Source organism: Wasmannia auropunctata, unplaced genomic scaffold (genome assembly GCF_000956235.1).
Source record: "Wasmannia auropunctata unplaced genomic scaffold, wasmannia.A_1.0 LD336043.1, whole genome shotgun sequence".
Classification (NCBI taxonomy): Eukaryota; Metazoa; Arthropoda; class Insecta; order Hymenoptera; family Formicidae; genus Wasmannia; species Wasmannia auropunctata.
The window spans coordinates 77759-101199 of NW_012026847.1; the positions used below are offsets into that span (position 1 = coordinate 77759).

General features: G+C 32.7%; 1 protein-coding gene across 2 annotated transcripts in view; it reads left to right on the forward strand.

The window, feature by feature from the left end:
* The window catches only part of LOC105451811 (neuronal calcium sensor 2), a 72801-nt gene that overhangs the window by 32220 nt on the left and 17140 nt on the right, over positions 1-23441 (forward strand). For both annotated transcript variants that reach the window (XM_011692494.1, XM_011692495.1), the window contains 2 exons: positions 11963-12081; positions 17986-18129. In XM_011692494.1, the coding sequence (XP_011690796.1) occupies positions 11971-12081; positions 17986-18129 (255 nt within the window). In that variant the 5' untranslated portion in view covers positions 11963-11970. The remainder of the gene's footprint in view (positions 1-11962; positions 12082-17985; positions 18130-23441) is intronic.

Sequence of the window (23441 nt, forward strand, 5' to 3'; positions counted from 1 at the left end):
GCGAGAAGCAACGCTCCTAAGAAATTTTTCATCGCTGCGGCTCCACGATGACGAAGTTCGGTAAATAAAACCGGATAGTAGGCCGCCGTTTGATCGCATCGACGCTGTGCATGTCGTCACGATAGTACGCTTGATGAATAAAAAGTTTTGAAACGCGTGGAATTTATATATATTACATATTAACTTTTATTACTTTTGTGCATTTGAAAGATTTATACATTTATATATTTCTGTAGATCTGATCACGTGTTTCAATCACCGAAACGCCTCATGAAAACTAAAGACGGCGGCGTGAAATGAATTAATTCTTAGTCTAATTTTGTCGCATCTTTTAAGTCTTTATGAGTGAATAGCTAAATATCATGACACAGTTAAGTTTTATTAAAAATTAAAGCTATAATGCAAGACAAAGCTAATTATATTTAGTATTGGCTTTTCCAATTATCATCTAATATGCAATTATCAAATATGGAAGAATATATTTTAGATTTATCACAAAAAATGTAAGAAGTTACACACTAGACGTCATCTAATTTGTCGTAATTTTGTAAATTAATTTTTTATACTTTAAATATAACTCATTTCCCTCTTTTATAAAAGTCAAATTGAGGCAACATAATGTAATTTGAAAGATGAGAATATCAGAATACATGAGAATATTTTTGAATCAATATAAAAAGAAGAATTAATTCTTAAGAATTTGCGTTTTTTTTTATATACGTGCTCACGTAGGAGTCAATTTGATCCGTATTTTAATGCATAAACAAAATTTTTATTTTTATTTATAAATGATTATAAACTGAGACAGTTTTAAAGATAACAATTTTCAAAAGTATTAGAAATTTAAAAAAATCCATATTTTTGAAAATATTTTATTACGTAATATTTTGATTAATAAATTCGTAGTTTGCAACTTATACACTAAAAATGATTAAATAAATTTTAATTATTATTTTATTTAAAGTGTAGGTACTCAAAATACGTATAATGAGTGTTATTTAAACAATGTGATTGTTTAAAGCTAGTAATAGTTCTTAAATTAACGTAATCATATTATATCATTTTCTTATAAATACATATTTGTCTTCTTGCATCAATTTTTTTTACAAGCAACAGATTGTTACAAAAGTAATTGAAAATATTAGTACAAATATTATTATAGTACTTTGTAAATTTATTTACATAATTTATTTACATTACATAAATTTTTAATTTTTAACAAATTCTTAATATTTATATTTATAATGAGTATCTAGAGACCGTGGAATGTTAACTAACAATTGAGAAAAAGCCATCACGATACAAAGCGGATCTTTGGTGCTTCCATATAATTTTTTGGTGTGAATCTTACAATTTTTCGGTTTGTATAACACCACATTGTTGCAAATCGCGTGCATCTCCGCAGCTCCGAACCAAATAGTATGTAATATCACAAATTAAATTTATATTTATTATATCAGAAGACACGATCGTGTCTCGACATTAAAGATATATATTTATGTTAATTAGATTATTCAATAAAAATTGTATAGGTTATTTAATAAAAATAACTCACACAACACAAATAAGATGTTAAATAATATTTTGTGTGAGGCCTTTAAACTGAAGAATTACCCTTTGAATTAAACCGTAGGAAGAATTAGATACTGAAAGCGCATACTAGTGCCGCAAACAAAAACGAAACGGAGATACATTTATTTATTTATACGTCTGGATCAGTTTGACTTTCACGCGCGTGCTTACGGGTTAAAAGACAAAAGCTAAGTCGAATTTATTCAACGAAAATATTTTATTTATAATCTATATATCATCTACATATAGATTATAAATAAGATATTTTTATATCTTAAAATATTTTATGTATATTTTTATTTATATCTATTTGCAGATTCTATTTTTACAGCTATTTTCCTTGATTTCTGTAATATTCTTGAATTGTAAGGAACGAGTTCGATCGCAGATCTCAAATTGTGATTTCATTAGTGCGATATACACGATTGCAACGACTGACCGTGCAATATTTGTGCGATCGAACTTTCTGCCTTCGTGTAATATCATTGCGATATCGTTTTCCAGCACTTTACAGTCGAAGCAATAAATTGCATGTCGTAACGTTTACATATGGTAGCGATACTTTTCCTCGCCTACGCCACAAAAGTAGTTTTATATAGCCAAGTGCCCTATTAATAATAGACATTACCATTATTAATAGCGTACTTGTCAGCTATAAAACTACGCTTCTGCGTAGCGAGAAAAAGTGCCATGTCCTGTTTCGTCCACTTTGTGACGAATTACCGCCGCGAGAAATTGCAGAAATGAAGACATGAAATTCCTTTTTGATTTGCCAAGGCAAATATTGTGGCGATCGATATCTACGTATGGTCAAATATCTATTTTAGGTACCGCTCTTCCCCGACAGTATCACGTTACGTGTTTACACAGTTGAGTAACAAGCTCGATTCTGCGAGAACGATATGGAGACAAATTATTCGAGGGAAAAAAACGGCGCCAAAGATCAACTAGTACGTCGCATGAAAAGGGAAGCTCAAATTTGATAAAGAAATATATATTACATACATTTTATCGAGGGGTCAATCACTATGGCAATCCGTACACATTTCTTTAGATATGTATTGCTAATATTGCGACAGTACAATATTAGCAATACGCTATCAATACATATGCAATACATTAGTAATATTTGGCAATATTGTGCGCAAATAGATGGCAGTACATGAGATAATAGAAGGCAGTATTATTAGAGAACAATACGAAGCACAATACAATAGCAATGCTAGCAATAAAGTGTGTTGTATTGCCATAATTAGCAGTCACTGTACATTTTTTTAGTAGTGGTTGACTTGTTTACATACCTATTATACACACATACACATTACATATTATATTACAAATAAATTTGAGAATTGTGATCTCATTATTCCAGCTTCAGCTAATTGCGTTGCAAATCTGACATTGATTTTGATTCGGCGCGCAATTTAAATGGCTGAATAATGGATTTAAAAAATTCATATAGAATTATAGGCACCAATCTAGCTGTGTGTGATCATAGAAGGTGCTCTCAAATTGATTTGTGATATTCACTTAGGCGGTCTATTTCAAATTGTTTATATGTTATATGTATGTATATTCGCTCTCTGAGATTTTCTTAAATATTATTTTACTGAATTTCAAATCTTTTTCTATTTTCTTCGATGATTAACAAGAATTTATTCTGCAAAAAATCGATACGCAAAATGAACGACAAAAATACTAGTTGAAATCGAAATAATAGATGAAAAATAAAAGTCAATCAATAATTTTTAAATAATTTAAACATATTCTCTTTATTCATTTGCTTCGGACGATCGATTCAACTTGGTTAAATCTCCCGTCGAATCGTCGTTCTTACATTGGCTATTGTACCAAAAGCTGCGAGTGTCTGATACACTTAATCTTCTCGCATTGGCGGTACAACGGTTTCGTTAAAAGGGGACAGTCCGCGGATAACGCGGAAATGTTACCGCGAACACAATGGCCACGGCCACTGAAGAACAAACGTGCGAAAGGACAAAAGGGGGCCGCACACGAACGCGCACACGTCCCATCTTCTTCTCGCGCGAGCGCGCAAACTGTGTCGCGCGCCACGGCGCATTTTGCGCGTGGACGACAATAATGCGATGCGTATGATGCAGATGTCAATGCAAACCGCTGTCGATGTAGCGCGCGCTGCGCGCGCGGCCGGACGTTCCGGTGTTAATTCTTTGTGGTCACCGGTGCTAAAAGGCGACCCGATCGGTCGCGCGATAGTAGTGTTTATGCCGCGCTATAAATATTCTTCACGTGCGCGTTTGTCACGTACGGGATGACGGTATCACCGTTTTGTTCACTGGGAAGGGACTGGAATCGACGATTGCAGATGGTATTCTGATGGCGAGGTGCTCGTGCTTTCGAATTCCGCCGAGATCCCCTCGTGATAAAATTCGCGCACGATTGTACGTGTCATCCTTAAGTTTGCACAGCGACGGTAGTGAATAACGGCCGTTTATAATAATACTATTATGGGAGGCTCCTGGGCTTTCTTTCCATAATATTGATCATAAAATAAATTGAAACGTTTACTTTTTATTGTGCCTTTATTAGATTTCCATAATGCTAGCCATAAAATAAATTGAAGGATCTTTTATTACGGAGGGATGTAATAATGTTATGTAGGGTTGCAATATTTTAATTATATTTTAATAATAAAAATTGTTTTAATAAAAATTTTTGTTCTCATCTCGCGCATTAGAACAATTTGTGAAATTTTAATAAAAATTTATTTAAGATTAAAACATGGCAAACAAATCACTTCCTCTTTATCGTTCCCCTTCATAATAGAGCAGTTTTATAGTTTTAATAGAATAATTATTGTAATGAATGACTTCCCAGTAATAATGGTTGACCATTATCATATCCGAGCACCGCGGGGTTACTGCATTCGCGTTCTTACAGTTCCACTTTTTCAAGTACTGAGTATCATCGTTGAAATTTGCTCTTGATGTCTCCAGGAGCGATACAACTGTGGGCTGAAATATGTTAATTTTTTAGTAGCAATCTCGGTTAATTGCCGAGTTTGCCAGCAGCAATCGTAACAAGAAAGTAAGAAGCAACTTTATTAGCAATTATAATCTCTCCGCGCCTCTAATTCTGAGCCTCATGCAGCGCTGTAACTCCTTGCTCGCATTGTGTTATCCGTTGCTGTTAAGAAATAATATTATGGCAGAGAGAACGACCAGTAAAAATGTTTAACTTTTCAGGAACATTTTATTTTAAACAATTTAGATACATAAATAATTCTACAGATTCGGGGGGGGGGGATATAGATAGATGATATAACATTAAAAAGAATAAATCGTTAATCGATTTAATTTGTTATAAGTTATTCCGACCTCATGTAATGAACTGCATTTCAAGACCGACGAATTGCGGTGCGCAGTTTACGTGTCATTGGATATTGTAAAAAGAAATTATTACACACCGTCATCCGTGTTAGCTCGCATACGGCCTAATATGTTTGATTTTATTTTAAATTTATTTTGAATAATTATCAGAGATGGATTGTAAAAGATATCGATGATGTAAGTTTTTTTTCCTCGGGCAAATTCTTTCAATTGGTCTATCGAAGTTCCGAAAGAGCAAATTCTTAAGGCGTAAAAGCAAAGAAGAAAGGTGCATTAGCAACTATAATTTCTCTCCTCGCATTTAGAGCGCGATCGATAAATTCCTTCTAGCGGGATTCGTCGGTTTCTCCTCGTCGTTAAAACTTGCAGCAAAAAAAAGAAACCTACCTACGGCAGCGATTAATATAGTGAATGTGCCTAATATCTCTTAGCAACAGTTTAAGGCGATGCTGGAAGGTCGGAATTACTGACACATTGCAGTTGAGTAAATTTCTCCGAATTGACTGAACGGAATTGAAAATCCTTTCACAGGATTGAAATAGACATAAAATTGTAGCGTTAGACGAACGAATTTGTAGTAAAATTGGAAAAAAATTAAAAAATTACATTTTTTCGGGTCGTACTGAGACTGACACCTAACCGTAAGGCGTAACCTGACATAAACATTTCACTAGTGTAAAAATTCTGTAGCTCATATGTACAGAATGCTTACGTCTAACACCACAGATTACATAAATGAATAATACAAAACCTTTTGAGCTACGATTGAAAACGTAGAAAAAAAGATATCCACTAAACTGCAATTTGTGGTAATTCCGTACGCATAGCCAAAATCAGAGTTGTGCCGTAGATTTCAAGATTGCGTCTACACGAATTATTTACGTGAAATCTATGTGATATTTATGGTCTTTCTGCTACGTAGACAATTTAGACTTGTAAATTACGTAGATTATTGTAAATTGTATCACTAATATATAGAATATAAAAGAATTAAATTATAAAGCAATCTCTACCCACAGTAGAAATGTCCAAAATGTATTATAGGAACAGGCTAAAGATATCACGACATCTTTAGGATATTCTTGATGTATTTTGAACATTAATTTAACTACGAGATTAAGATTAAGAATGCAACCAGAGAATTTTTCTTACTTCTTCAAATGGTAGTTTTTTTTTACATAAACGTTAAATTATATTTATTTATTAAATGAATAAATATATAGTCTACTGACTGTCTACATAGATGACACTTTTACAATAGTTTACGTTGTCTACACGTAAACGTAGAGTATTATATTTTACGCGTAGATGCACAACCCTGGCCAAAATACAGAATGATAAAAACAGCAAAAATTGCCTCTAGTAGTAAGTGCCGGATTATGCAAGAGATGGCGCTTTAATAAGTTAGATAAGGACAACTGAGACAGAAGATATTGTAAGAAATTTATTTAGAGATACCACTGAAATTGAACAAACTGTTTTATCGACCTTGTGCAAATTTTTCCGACCTTCCAGCATTGCTTTAAGGCTATTCTAAAGTCATCTATTTTATTGATCGAACGCGATTATTTTCCAAAACAAAATAAACATAATTAAAGGCAACAGATTAAAAAATCCTTCTCCACGATTAAAGTATAGGCATCAATGTAGTTCCGGCTGGTAGAGGTTATGCTGAAAACGCAAAAAATTTAGATCTCCGTTATCTTTTCTTAGTTCAACATGGCGTCTAGAGCTGTCACATGTGCCAATATTTGTTTCGTACAACAATTTGGCAGTTTGTTGGTACAAAATGATACCAGCCGGAACTACGAATTACATGTGCAAACAATGTTGAGTTCATAAAATTAGGCTTGGATGCCTAATAAAAAAGATGTATGTTCTTGAAAATTTGTTACGATGTGTGCGTGCAATATCGACAGGGCAGTAACATGAACATATCACTACACATTACTACATCAATGTCGTACGTATACATACTCACAAATCGTCGGTAAAACAGCGACGTTTTTTGAGTTTGACTTTAGGATCGTCTTAAAACGTTTGCCAAGCTGGAGAGAGAGGGGGGAGAGAGAGAGAGAGAGAGAGGAGGAGGAGGAGAAGGAGGAGGAAAAGAGGAAGAGGAGGAAGCGAAAAGGAAGAGAAGAAGGTCTCGGATATAATTTCTTCTCGAGCGCGGGAACTTTGGAGTTTGCGAATGCGGTGCGCATTAACTCGAGTGGCGGTTCGCCGTGGAATAATCGACGATCTACCGAAACTCGAGCACGTATATACACGTCGTGGCGGCCTCCCCGTTAATCTTCATCCGCGCGCTTAATCTCGTAAATAGCCGGGGCGCGACTTCGTCGGCGTTCGGCCGGCGCGGCGCCATCGCGCGCGCAGCACGTCAATGTTAATTACGTTTACGTGTTTCACATTTCGCTGGGTTCCGCGAGCGACGCGAAGGCGCGCGCGCTTTTGTTACTTAACGCACTTGATGTCGTCATATCGCTTGTGCAGTACCGGCCCATTAAATCGGCCGGCCACGGAGTGATCATCGTTCTCAACCCGGTCACGATCGCGGTCGTTTCCTCCTCTTCGTCGAAATGATCCTTGGCCCTCCCCCCTTTCCATCTCCGCTCCGCCGAGAAACGAGTGAGTCTCTCACAATTCCAGTCGCGTATCGACTGAAGCTCATTACGACATTACTCGCGCGTCAGCATAACGATTAATTTTCTTTCTCCGCTATCGCGGTGTGTGTGTGTGTGTGTGTGTGTGTGTGCGTGTGCGCGTGCGCGTGTGCGTGTGCGTGTGCGTGTGCGTGTGCGTGTGCGTGTGCGTGTGTGCGTGCGCGTGCGCGTGCGTGCGTGCGTGTGCGTGTGCGTGTGTGCGTGCGCGTGCGCGTGTGCGTGTGCGTGTGTGTATACATATATGTATATACACATATGTTACCCTTCATGTATAAGATATTACACGAAGGTGATCAAGGTTGCTGAGAGAGAACATTCCGTGTTATCTATATGTATACACTTACATTACTTTAGGATTAATCTCGAGATTCTTAAACTTTCTTGATCTTAAGACTCCTGTCTAGAAACTGCGGCTATATTGGAATCGTGACGTCATAAGCGAGAAATGACACATAAAAGTTTGTTGCGTGCTATTTTTAAATAAAGAAAATTTGGATAAAATAACAAAATGGGATCGCTTTAAAAAACTTGTAAAAATGGACGGAAACTACCCTTTTCCTCCCCCGACACTCAGTAAATAGTCGCAAAAAGTACGTAAAGTGAAAGCCTATTCAGGCAAGAAAACTCACGATTTGACAGCTGTTGAAAGGAATAAAAAATTTACTTTTATGATAAAATTCAATAATAACTTTAGTTTTCATTCGTTTTTACGACTTTGATAAGTACGAGACAAGTCACATTTTTACAATTAAGCACATAATAAAGAAATGGCATACAACACAAAATTCGTTGTCAATACTTTTCACAGAACGTCCATTATTCTCTTAAAGTCGAGTATTCTTTCCACATTTGACTGTGATTGATCAATTTTTACTGCTTACAATATCGGCAACAACATATTTTGTAGAATTATCATGATTTACGACTTATAACACCGAAATGTGATGTATAGAATGGGCTTAATACGATAAACAAGCTTTAATTTTTACGATGTAGTATTGCCACCGTCAACGCGGAGTTCGTGACTGATTAGGCAGGAGCCTTAAGGATGTATAGTACAATAGTAGCAAAAAGTTAAAGAAATTTGATTTTGACGAATATACTCTTCTCATATAGTTTGAATAATAAGAATTGTGCAGAATCTTATTATTTATTCAGAATTAGAGCGCAGAAAAATGCTTCTGTTGTTTATTTTCTGAGAATTTTTTGGCAGTGACGGTACTCCAAATCGGCCAAATCCAACCTAAACATTCAAATTAAAATTCTTATAACTTTGGATTGCTTTAGTAAATAGACTCTGGCTTTTGTCATAAGTTTCTAAATATATATATAAATAATCTGTAAAATTTTTGTTAAATTCTTAATATTTTAGAAATTCTTTATAAACATTTTTAAAATATTAGGAATTTAACAAAAATTTTACAGATTATTTATATATATGTTCGGAGACTTATGACAAAAGCCGGAGTCGATTCACTAAAGCAATCCAAAGTTATAAAGATTTTAATTTGGATTTTTAGGTTGAATTTGGACAATTTGAGATACCGTCATTGCCAAAAGATTCTCGAAAATTCGAAAATTTTCAGAAAATAAGCAACAGAAGCATTTCTACACTCTAGTTCTGAATAAAAGATAAGATTCTGCACAATTCTTATTACTTAAACTATATGAGAAGAGCATATTCGTCAAAATCAAATTCTTTTAACTTTTTGCTACTATTGTATGTATTATACATCCTTAAGTCTAAAAGAATTATTTAATATAGAATTTCAGCAAGAAAGTAGTTATTTTTTATTTTTCTAATATTTTGCGTGTTTGACAGTGATACTAACCTATATGCATATTGCGTCTTTAAAGATTTTAGCAACGGAAAAGACACATCTTATTTATACATTTATTTAATTAAATAGAGAAGAATGACATTGACCTCCAGAATTTTTATCTTGAAGCTTGATATCATTCTGTAATGAAAATACCATGGAAGATTTTTAGTGTTATTTTACAATTAATGTAATATTAAAGTATCACATTTTTAAATCTTTTTTTAGAGTTATTTTTTATCTAGCTTTTGTATATAATTAATTTATCGGTTAAAATTATTTGCTGATTGTGCCATTAATCATGTTTAATTATAAATCTCTTTATTGAAGACGGACCGAAGTAACCTACACAATATTGAAGTTATTACAACTGTAACTGTTCCATATACATTTTTCTTTCTTTGGCCCTAACAATAAATAAAGCTGTGGAAATGAAATTTTAAAATTATATTACGATTATAATGTTGGGGGAAATAATAGAATTGATAAATTTTTTCAAAAAGGTTTAAGTTATTTTATTTATTTCATAATTTGTACGGGATTCAAGAAATGGAAAATATTATATTATGTAATAATGAACTGAGAGAGATATATAAATCCCAGATATGTTCAAAATCTTAAAGATGTTTTAAAGATTTATGTCTTGATTTCGGACATGATACTATATGTAATTTACAAAAAATATATAGAAAAGAAAATACAACAATATATCTTATTGTACACAATAGAGGAAAGATATAAATTTAATAATTGAAATCAAATAAATATAAGTAGCTACAGCTATCGAATAAATCGGAAAATGACCTGCATCAAACGATTATCGTGGGACAAATTATTACTGCTATATCAAATAGATCGATATAAGTTTTCTATAAAAAAGTGGCCCTCAAGAATTGCTAAAAGCATCTAGCTTACTTGTCTTTTCTAAATAATGCACCTATACTTTATGACGTTCGTTATCGTTAACCCGATCACGCATTCGGTTTCGATATCCTGCCATTTATGGCGACGTTACGACAACGAATTTCGGTCGAGGGTGCAATCGACGAGCGTGCGTTGCGTGCATTATATGCATGCAATATACGGCGCACCGCGATATACGACATCTCGAAAATTACGTACGGTCTCTTGTCACGTAACGGCAGGCAAGGTACTTCCGTGTAACCGCTATCGAGCTTTATATCGCAATAAGTTGCCGGACCAGGGTATCAATTATATGCATTTTCGCGAAATCTTACAAGAAATCTCTCTAGTCGAGAACATTGTACGTTTCGTATTACAGACAAAAATGAATTTTTAATACTTGGTTTCTCTTTTCTTGAGAAAAATAGAAACTCATTTTGCACGGAATATTTCTGTTCTATTTTCGTTTTCTCGAAAACGTCGATACACATTAAGCTATTTCGTCTTGAAAGAAATTAAAACATTAAAATTCCGTTTCGCTCAGAATAAAACGCAGGTAATGACAATAGTATTTATTAAAAAAGTAAATGCAATTGTGACGAATATTTTCCAATTAATTCTGTAATCATAAAATTTTATCACATATGTTAATCACGAAAAGTATTTTAGTATTTTAATAATTTATTACTACAATTTATTACTTATACACAATTTATTTTTACAATTTGTACACGTTATACAATTTTTAAATGCATTAATTCAACTGTCAAATATTTTAATATTAATAAATCACCAATTAAATATTGCAATAAAATATTATGTTTTAATCGATAATATTGTACGCGTAATTTTTACACAATTATAAATCAAGAAATAATAAAATAAAATTGATAAAACTTAAGATTAAAATATTACTATTTTTAATAAATAATGCTTATACTTATTAAAGCGCTATTTGAAAAAATATCAATTTTAGAATCACAATTTGTATAATACATCCTTATTATTGAGATTGTTTAATAAATAATGTTTTTACTAAATTTCACGGCATGCCGTAACGCCATAAAATTACTAAGAAATTATTAAAATAATATTGTCTATAAGCACATTGTACTTCGTAGTACTTAATAAATAAAACGAAACTTCATAAAGTTTTGCACAGAGATCGATAATATGTATATTGACGGTTATCAAGATGAAGTATGCAAACACCTTCCCTGATATATTATGGAATGGGATAAAATAAAGTTAGAGAAGCATAGAAGGGACGACTGCATACCGATCTTATTTTACAGGTTTATAACTTGTTCAATGCTGCTAACATAATTCACCGACATTAAGTATGCGCGGCGCGCGATGGCTGGCTCAGACTTGTCGCGCAGGAAGCTTTATCGCTTGCGAAAAGCGTGATAGTGGCGCACAGTGAGCGAAATCGCTAATCTAGACATACAGCCGGAGATTGAAACTACACATTAGGGTGAAGGATGCGCGACTTCACTTCTTTGAATGCGGAACGAAATGACACGCGTGATAATTCCTATACCTCTAGAAATTTAAATTAATCGTCTCAATTGATAGTCGATGTCGAAAATTTTACGTTTGTCCTCACGGAGTATTTTATTGATTGTTGCAGATATCAAAATGGGTTGTTTCGGGAGCAAAGACAAGTTGAGCAAAGAAGACATGGATTTCCTCAAGTCGCATACGCGATACGACGAGGCGACCATAAAGGAATGGTACAAAGGTTTTAAAGTGAGTATATATTTGAAGGTTGCTGGATATTAAGTAATGGATCGAGAATTAGAGTGCTAAAATGCGAATAGTTTGCTAAAAATGCAGTCGTTATATATTTCACAACGACTTCAATTTTATTCCGTATATTCCTATATAATCGCACTGTACTTTTCCTGTGATATATTACGATGGTGACGATAAAAGACGTTTAAACAAATGCTTTGTTGGAAGATGAAAGATTATTCGCACAAACTGTATCTCCAACGTTGAAAGAACTGTTTTCATTTCTATCTTTCGCTGAGAGCTTTACTTTTTATTTGCGTGACCTATTGTTAGAATTCTTAGGCCACTTAGTATTTCCATTATTTATCTATTTGCGTAATAATAACGAGTACGAGCATGATGAAAGAACATTAGTTTACTGTAGAAAATAATATTTATTGTAGTATAAATTATAGTTTCTTTTTAAAAATTTTTGCTGACGCTAAGTAACATTTTAAATCGGTTCTCACACGATAAATAAATTACATAATAATGTTCATTGCATTGCTAGTGATTCTGCGCAATTATTGATCCTTATTACCGATTTAAATGCTTTTTAAACAAATTTTTAATTGCGTCTTAATACAAATTTTCGTTATTATAGATTTGTGTTTTTAATCATGCAATATATGTGTTACGATAAAATATTGAAGAAAGGATTTGTATTGATTTTGTATAAAAATTTCGAAATAAATATAAATGCGCCAGCTCTTCCAGAGTCATAAGATTTTATTATAAATGAAAGCACAAAGAAAGATTTATATGCATATATATAAAGGATGAATTTGTTAATTTATATACATATATATGTGTGTATAAATTAACAAATCCATTCCCTTTTGAATATTCTGAAAACATAAATGAGAATATTCATAATTTTCTGATTCGTTAAAGGAGAGAAATAGCTGTCATTAATGGCTTGTACTAGTTCAGCGTAATCATAGTAAACATTTACAGATCGGTAATTTATGAAAGTCTATACATATATGAATAAAATTGATGCAAATTCGTTAATAAACGTTGCGACGCCATATATATATCTGTAATACGTGTCAGTTGGAATAAATATGCAGTCACTCGTATTCGCAATTATGTCACATTAAATACGCTACGATATTCCGCAAGCAGATTGCGAAAGCAAATGCAAAAATGTAGCTCTCTTTTTCTCATTGAAAAGAAGCAGAGAGAGAGAGAGAGAGAAAGAGAGTGTGGTTATACACGAAATCATAAGGCTCACGCTTATGAAATTTCATAAATAAAATTTTTCGACTAAATTACAACATATATTGACAAGAAAATCTATTTATATTCATAGCTTATTTCATTACGAAAATGTAAAACTTATTTCATGTGTATAAATACGGTTTTTTTAGAAATATTTTTAACAATTTAATGCACTCTATAAATATAAATTTAAATATAAATTTGAGTTTTATATGTATAAATGCAAAGCGTTGACTGTGTTCTCGTTGACACTGTAATTATATTGTAAAATGCTTTTGTTATTAATAATTAATAATTGATATATGGGATGATTAATGCAATAATTGATGTTACATCTTTCTAATGTATTATGATACATTATTTAAAAATAGTCGTGTGAGAAGATCCGCGCGTCTGTTAAGCTGACACAGCTAATGTAGTACAATCGCATTAAATTTACATTTATTATGTATGTTTGTTTTATTCGATGTACTGCAGTGGCTGTGGTAATTTAATAGAAGTGATTTCGAAGCTAATTAAATCGATGTACGATATTTATTTATTTATTCTATGGCAATTATTAATTTATTCCTCACATATTCGACGCGTAGAAATAAACCACATTGACGCTATGTGTTTTATAATTTGTATTTTAAATATTTTATACTATAAATTGAAAACATCACGTACAATGATGCAAGTACTCGCGGCATTACCAACTTGATATTTAATTCATTGGCATTTAGGTCATTGTTAGATCTAAATTAGAGTGTTATTATCTTAGCATACACGTTATCTCATTCATACAACGCAAACAATATGTTTATGTATAAATCATAATACGGCATACAGTATAAATATTTATTCAGCATTGATGCGATTCAGTAGTGCTTGAGGCACGTCTTTATTTATATTGTGAACATATATTTTATACAATAACAACGTTGTCGTGTCAAGATTCGTTATCTTGTCTCGCTACGTATATAGCAATTATCGTCATTTTATGCGAAATGCATACGTGAAATGCATTTAATGAACATGTGGAGAATCTCACACAATATCTTGCAAGAGTCTGAAATTAAGATCCCCGATTAATTTTCATGCACTGACACGTCAATGTAGCGTCAATTTTACAGACACGTTAGGAAGTACCGTATCGTCAACAGCATTTCAAGCGTAAGCCATTCTTGCGGGATAAATCAATCTGGATTACGGATGACGAGAGGGAGGGGGGGGGGGACGACTCTCACGAGCTGCGATATCGGGAGCGGGACGTGACGTTTTCACGGAAGTTGCTGGTGCCGCGGAAAAGTTACTTTCTCGAGTAGTTTAAACAGGCGCCGATCCAACAGAGAGCCCGATGGCGACCGGACTAATTGAACCGAGCGGACGTTCCGCAATCTGGTCGCGTTTCACGGCGACTCGTTGCCTGCCATCCCCCCCTCCCCCCTTGCCTTCCTCCTCCTGTCGCGCGATTCGCAATGAATCTCGCTCGCGACTTGGCTGAGTCTGTGGATTGAAATAAATGAAAACTGATCACAGCGTGATCCGACCTTAGCGGAGAAGTGTGATCGGAGGAGATTGAAAAATATATCGCGCGCGTACGCGCGGGCACGATGCTCGTTTTTTTAAGAAGGTCGAGACGAACGGCACTAGATTAAGGCCAATCTGATATGAGGGGAGCGATGATACTGAAACGACGTGATTTTTTTTTCTCAGAACCACCCCTCCGTATCTTGCGCTCAACCGGCGAGACAGAGGTTGAGCTGCGATCGATAGAATTCACCAGGGAGATGAAAGTCTTACTTTAGTCAAATCGGTTAATTTAGACGCGACATAATTTTAGTAGAGAGTATTTTTGTTCAGACCGATTTAATATACATATATCTATATTTAATAAATCTTATACTTAAATTATGAAGAATATTACTGAAGCAAATACTCTTCTGCTCACAATCAGTAGGGGGACATGGGGATCCTTCGTACACGGGGCACATACATACATTCAGTGATTTGGGAAAAATCGCGCAGATTCGAGACACGTCTATACATATATTTAGTTAGTCTTATTGCGCGGCCTCATGTCAGCAAAATTTCATATTAGTCAGACTATGTAAACCGACAGAGCAGGATATTACGTGTTTTAGCGCTGTCTGAATAAATTTTCCAAGGTATTTGACAAGTAATTTAAGGTATCTTTGATTCAGGTTATAAACAAGAACAATATTTTTCTAGTAAATAAAATGTCTTAAAATTATACTTTAATCATTAATTTTATCGTATTGTTAGTGAATTCTATAAAAAATAGCGTAATTATTTTCTTTTGAATTTGGGGTAGATTCGTACACAAGCATGAGGGCATCTTTCGTATATGTATATATTATTGTTACTTAATTAGAAAAATTATTTTAGTTTGAATTTTGATTTTAACATTGATTTAAATACTGATTTAAAGAAGTTTATTTTATTAAGTTTATTTTATGCAGAAATTTATAAAAGATGTTTAATTAGCTTCTGACAAGATTGTTTCTATTTAAATTTTAATTATCAATAAATATTTAGAATAATAATTTTAATGTTTTATGTTTATATCCAAAGCTATCCCATGCGTACATAGGTGCCTTGTTACATGTACGAAGCTACCCCGCCTGAGGGGTAGATTCGTACGATTTTCAAGTTTTGTAAAAATCATCTGCGTTTAGTTGTATATTAATTTATTTTAATTGCATGTTTTTATTGTAGCTGGATATCTATACTATTTATTGATACAAACTTAAGTAGTGTAAAAGCATTTAACACAGTTTGGGAAGCAAAACTTCCAAAAGCGTACGAAGGATCCCCATCTTCCCCTACACTGTTAAATCTATAGTATCAAATTTAACCTTATTTAAGTCGCCACTACTCTAATTTAATATACATAGTTATTTTTAAATAAAACAATGAAATTTAACTCAAATTTGAACTGTTTTAAATTATTTAACTATATTGTTTTAGTTAAAAATAATTATTTATTAAGTAGGAGCAGTGGAAACTTAAATAAAGTTAAATTTGACACTATATTTAACAGTGTATATGTATAAGCACTATTTGCATTGAACTAAATTTGTCAATCTGGTTATTACAGAAGATATAATAGCATTTTGAGCAACTTATTTTCTACGTTAACATGACTTGTGTTTCTACGTTACATATTTAATTTTTTTTTTACATACGATAACAATTTTTAATATGTCTCTATGAAAGAGCATTTATAGTTAAATGTTAAAAGAATTAAAAATGAAGAGTACAATAAAGAATATGTATATATAGAATTACGAAAATGTCATTCAATAATTTACGCATAAGCAAATTGGGATCGAAACTTTATTCGTGTAATGTATTGTAGCTATAATTATATAATTAGGAGAGAGTTGCCGAAATCGTGCCACTTAAGATATTTTTGATTATATTTCATATTTGGTACTATTTTACATGCAAACAAATGTTAAAAATTATAGCTTGATGTTTAAGGCATCTATTATTACATATTAAACCTTTTGCTAACAGCAACTTAATGTGTTTTCTGTAATGTGCTTTTCTGTAATGTGCTGCAGAAAGCACGATTCAACAAACCGGTCACTTAAATTGTACCTATGAGTTTTATTAATAGTACCTGCTTTTAAACTATTAAATTTATGAATGAAAATAATTAAAAACACAAGATTAATGAAAAAATCATGAATTAATATCTGCTTTATTTGTAATTTATCAAACAAAAGCTGTTTTGCTTGCGCAACTCAATGACGGTTGTTTCCTCTACAGACTTAGCTACAGAACAGCTTCGATCGTGTTAAAATAAATAATATTATATTATACTATATTATATTATACTATATTATTAATTTTAAAATAAATAATGTTGATTATGTCATATGATCTAAAGATAAAGATACATTAGTGTTCCTAAATTGTACCAATACGATATAAGAACTCTTATGCTGGTTAGTATAATTTTTAACATTCTTGCGTTAGGTACGATTTAGGAACTTGACAGAGATGATAAAAATATTGATATAATTTTTATAATAATTGTAAATATGTATATACGATGAATGTAAAATATGCTGTAATAAACTTTCTTTTAGGAAAAAATAACTTAATTATAAATTGCATGGTTATATTAGTATCAGCTATATAAATTGATAAAAAATTTACATCAATTTACATCAATCTGATTTTTTTAAATATTGATAGTATGCACAAAACAAGATGTAACCTATTAATTTTTTGTCTATCTTACACATTTCTTATTTACTTCATATTTTTGTTACTAAATGTTGCTTCTATTAAGCGGAACTATAAAATATTGAAGAGGTACGATTTATGAGACCGGTACGCATTTGGCAACTCTCCCTTATACCTTAGGAATGAAAAAGTGGAGAAAAAAACTTGTTAAAAATATAAAGAAAAAAATTGTTATCAAGCTATTATTGCTCATTTATAAGTATATGTAATAATATAATAATAAATAATAATAGAATACTATAATGATTATAATATTAATAATAATTTAAAAAGAATTTAATAAATAGGAGCAAAGTAAAGTTGTTAAAAAAAAAATTAAATATACATGACACGCGTAACGTAATTCTGATACCTCGAAAATTCACGATTCCGTATTCTTTTCAAATGTTACAGCAAGACTGTCCTAACGGCAGGTTAACGCCGGCGAAATTTGTCGACATGTACAAAATGTTCTTCCCGTCCGGCAACGCGGAAGAATTCTGCGACCACGTGTTCCGCACATTCGACATGGACAAGAACGGCTACATCGATTTTAAGGTGAGTCTCGCAGGTTTTTTTTACGGGGCTGACGCGAATTGGTGCAGACTGCTGTAACGACTATCGACGGATCCTTTCAAAGAAGATCGCGTCGCGTGACGTACTCGCATATCAATCATTTCGCGTGATTAAACACGATCGCCCGCGACAAAATCCTCGCGACTGATTGACTCGAGGAAAACGCATTAGATGCCGCAATACTTTCATCGAGAGGAGAAGATCGAAGAAGGAGCTTTTATGACGTGGAAATATATCGTTCGCGAATATATCGTTGAATTTAGATCGATCGGCGAATATCGGGGAGTTCGAATATCGGAAATTTGGTCGGAAACTGTGGATCGGAAACTATACGAAAAAAAAAACCGATTGGTCAACAGTGAGACGGTAAAACGATGCGCTAAGGCGCAAGAAAGATTTCTCCATTCTTGACGCAGAAATTCACGAGGGAGAACGCGTGCTACCTACATCCGATTACACGCTTGACAAATGCTTGCTACGTAAATCTTTTCCGAGATTTAGACTTGGAGACTCCAAGATCGCATATTCTTTCCGTATCCGGTTGTCCGTAATTGCGAATTTATGTCCTTTATAATCCGCTTAAACCGTTAATAATGCATTATTCATATGATGCGATGTAAGCACTGCCGCTCAGTCCTCCCCGTCACCTTCCATGGTCCCTTCTCGCTTCGTGGCTTCGTAACATCCTTGACTCGACTCGAAACTTGAAATCCTCCGAGAGATATGGCTCTCGCGCGCGCCTGTGAGCACAGAGCGAGCGGATATTCTCGCTATTGCCATCGGTATACGCTGGTCGGTAATTCAATATACCTAAGTTCGCCAAAGGTACGACGCGTCGTGTTCGCCAGCCGGCGAATAGCTATTTGACATCTGACCCGAATAACGCCGAATAAAACCCCGAGCTTTGTCTAACATCTTGTGCTTTGTGAGGTGGTCTCTCGCGTCGCATCGCTGATCAAAGTCGTCCTGGAGCGACTACGTGATTTGCCGTAGCCAGGCATTCTTCTCGGATGCAAACGACGCGCGACTTTTTAGCCTCCTCGTATCACCTTGTTCTATCTTCTTATCTCACCCTTCGCCGTATCGTGTTTTTAATTTTCAAATAAGCGTCATTTTTTATGCGATCCTCATAATTAATTTATAAAACTTATTAGTATTATCTTATCATAATTTTTTATCTCTTACAATTAGAAATATAATCTGGAGTTGATAAAAGAAATAGCAAGTAGATTCATAAAGTATGTAAAATTTTATACAAATTGTAAAAAATAAGAAAAAATGTATGTAATATTGTAATATTGTGTTTAGTGAATTGACAGTTATATTACAAGGGGGGATTTAAAAGTAATAACAATTATATTTATTAGAGGAAAATATCATGATGTTACACATTATAGTCATTTTCTCTCATTTACCTCGATCCTAATACTGCAAGAAATATTGCAAATTAAGGTGAGAGATAGCGAGAGAGAAAATTATTTGTACTTTGAAATAATATCAGAAATTCTATATTACGTATTCAGAGTACCTAATATACATATAACATTTATAAAATAAATTAAAAATCTCAATATAATTTTTGTACAATAATTGCACCTATTGCTATCAATTTAATTCGCATTATATTAATATTATGATATCGAGAAAGAATATAATAATATTGTGTTTTTTCAATTGCAATTGTCTTTTATGAAACCTATTAGTGGAAGTACCTACGTTGAAAGATATGTTAAATTATATTTTGTAAAAAAATAATCGTTAGATAAATATAAAGTCTGAAAAGATTTCTCTTATAAGATTTCAGTTTAATACATTAATACGTAAAATTCCATTTTCTGTTTTTATAATATCGCGTTGCAGCAACTAATCATTTGCTCAGCAAAGCGTATTACAAATGCGTTTTTTTAACAAAATTATTGGAGTGAACTATTTCCAAAATATGTCTTTCAATGTGTAAATAATTTACCTAAGTCTTAAGACACTATTTGTCTATAAATAATTGTATTAGTTTCATAATAAATTATTTACTTCATTTTATGAAAAAGTTTTACATGTGATAATCTACACAGAGAAAATGATTTTTTTGGATTCAATAAATTTTATTGTATTCAAACAAATTTGTTATTTGGAATAGTCAAACAAACTAATGTTTGAATCAATAAGTACGATTGTTTGAAACAATGCATATCTTCGTCTTAAATAAATTGCATAGAACAATATATCAAAATATTTTACTATTTTCACATAAATAAATTATTTGTTTCATTGTTCGTATATATTATAATCAAATAATACATGATTTGGTTGAAAGATATTACTTTAAATAATAGTGTTATTTCCGTTAAGTAATAGAAATTTTTTGAAAGAAATAACAAAATTTTAATGGAAACAAATAATTTCGTATAAGCATATGTTGTTTCAATGAAACAAATATCAGCCAGATAAATAGGAATTCTAAATCTAAAAAAACCTTTTTCTCTGTGTACGTAATATATTAACGATATAGTGTAATTATATGCTTGATAGTTTTTCATTAGTAAAAATTTAATGAAAAATTATTATTTTACAATATTAAATATCATGAGACTCAGTTCTCGATTTAAAATTTTGCAAAAATAAAATCTTATAATTAATGAAAGTATGAAGTTTGTCTGTTGAAATTAAGTGAAATACAGGATTTGTTACCGATTATTAAAGTCCCATGATTTATTAAAACTAACTGAAATATAAAGTTTGTTATTATTTGAAACTAATCAAAGTACTAAGTTTATTATCTATTTACATTTCTAACGCATAACTTACGGAAATTATCAAGGTATTAAGTCACCGTAGCTTACCTCTTTTATAAACTTCCTGGAATGAAAAACAGACATCTGCTTTCAATTTCCTTATTAAAATTTTACTCGGAAGCAAATAGAAGAGAGGGACTCTACATACTAAACATAAATTATCCAATAAAATGAGAATCCGTGGAACAACTGCAATTTTACAAATTATATTTTATCGCGAATGTAATTAGAATTGCTTTTTGATTGCTTCTTTTATAATTTATGTGGAGAACAGAAGTAACGGTAAGCAGTACACAATAAATCGTCCAAAGTCTCGAAACGCGCGCAAACAAGCCGGTCCACATAACTAAACAAAACGAACCAATCTACGTTCCAAATCACGAATATACAAACTTCGTCCAAGCAGTCCATCGACGCGGACGTTTAATACCTGGCGAGTTGTAGATACCAATCTGCCTCGCGCCTGTATCTCGCGGCCGTGCAGCACTTAAGAAATTTCCCGTTGTGAGATGGTGAAGTTTCGCCAGAGTTTCGCCGATACGAGAGAGGCCCCATTGTAACTTCATTGCTGGCCGTGGAAGTTCTGTTTATGTACACCGTGTACGCTCGCGTAAGCTCTAAACGACTATTATTCCAATATTATGTAAACCTGGCGACGAGGACGTGGTTTCTCGCGCGATTGCATTGTGTGTCGCTACGAATATTGTCGCGACGCCGCGCGCCGGTAAAGGAGACACTTGCAAACCTCAGCGTTCAGCTAAGTGTGCGAGCTTCACCGATAAGCCGATCAAGAAACGAGGGCTTCATCCTAGCCGCAGAAACGTTGGCGTTCTCCATTCGACTCTCGTTATCGTGTCGAGACGAATAGCTATATATATATACAATAGCCGTATAAAAACTCGACTTCTCTTTTTGTGGACGCTTTCTCCCCTTTTCATCGCGTTCCCTTTGGATATAATAACATTATTTTCCTTGCTATCCGTTTTTCTTCGGGGGAAAATCCGGACAAAATCGTCGTCTGAGTTTGACCCTTAAACTTACGGATATCGTCTAAATGGGAAGAACTTCCTTCGATGACGTCTTCCAGATCGTCGATAATAATAGCGGCAATAATAAACGATAGAATTTTATGGAAAGAGTATATGTATGTCTCTTCAGCGAGAAATTTTATGGCGTCGTTCAACATTGTGAAGTCGATTTTCGCGGATAGAAATCGAAAAATCAGTTTTTTATTCGTTATCTTTATTTTTTTTTATTTATTAATCTTATTATCATTAAATGCTAGAAAAACAGGGACAGAAGAGAGAAAAAGAAAGAGAGAGAGAATCGATTTTTTTTTATTTCTTTAAAGTTCAACTTGGAGAATATCATCAAGAATAAATTGCTATTCTTTGTATATTTAACTTTGACGAACAAATTTCATATCTAAATTTATTTTATTTTTACTCTTTACAACATTGAATTTACTTTATTTCAGCATCTATAATTTTTAAATTAATTCCAGTTGTTATGAAGAGTTATGATAAATCAGGGTTACCATAAATCTGGAAAACCGGGAAGACCTGAAAAAATTAAGGAAATTTAAACTAGTCAGGGAAAACCTGGAAAAGGGAAAAAAATAAAAGAGCCTGGAATTTTGAACTTTGCTCACAATTTCCTTAAAAGGATTATTTGTTTTATCGACGAAACTCAATAATTTTTGTACAATGTTTTTGTATGAATTGCTTTTTCTGATTTGAAAATCCTTTTTCAGAATTAAACAATAGGTAGACAATAACAGAATGAAATGAAATTTGTATGAAAATCGACAAATTTTCAAAAATTACGATTTTGTTCAAGACTTCTCTCTGTTATCGGAATTGAAAATATTCTGAATATTTACCGATATTAAAGAAATGTCTACAGGAATCTTTCTGCTTTTACCACTGAGTTTTTGTCTGATCTTTAAGCAACGGAAAATTCAGTTATACCAAAGGAATTTTTTTCTGTAATTTATTGCATAACATCAATGTCAAAGCAATGTTAATATTAATTTGTTGGCCTAAATTTACATTTGGGATTATATTATTGTTATTAAACTTTTAAATTGATGTTGCTTTGAATAATATAAATTATCTTTCTTGTAATACACTGAGAAAAAAAAATTGATTGTACGAACTTTTGTGTAGTTGTTTGATCCAATGGTTGATTCAATAATTTTTTAGTTGCACAAAGAAAAATATAGTTTATTCAACTATCAAAATTTTTTAATCAAGAATTAACTAAACCAACTAAATTAAATTATTTTGTTCGAAATACTAGTATTTATTTATAGTAGTATTTATTTGTGTTTGCATGCTATTTATTGTTAGTTATCCAAATAATATATTTGTTTAAATTCCAAGTATCAAACTAACTAAACGGTACTGATGAGGATAATAAATAGTGTGTATTTTTAATCGAACAGTTGAGTTAAATTTTTGTTGAAACAAAATAGTTTAGTTAAAAAAGATCGGAAGAGCACAC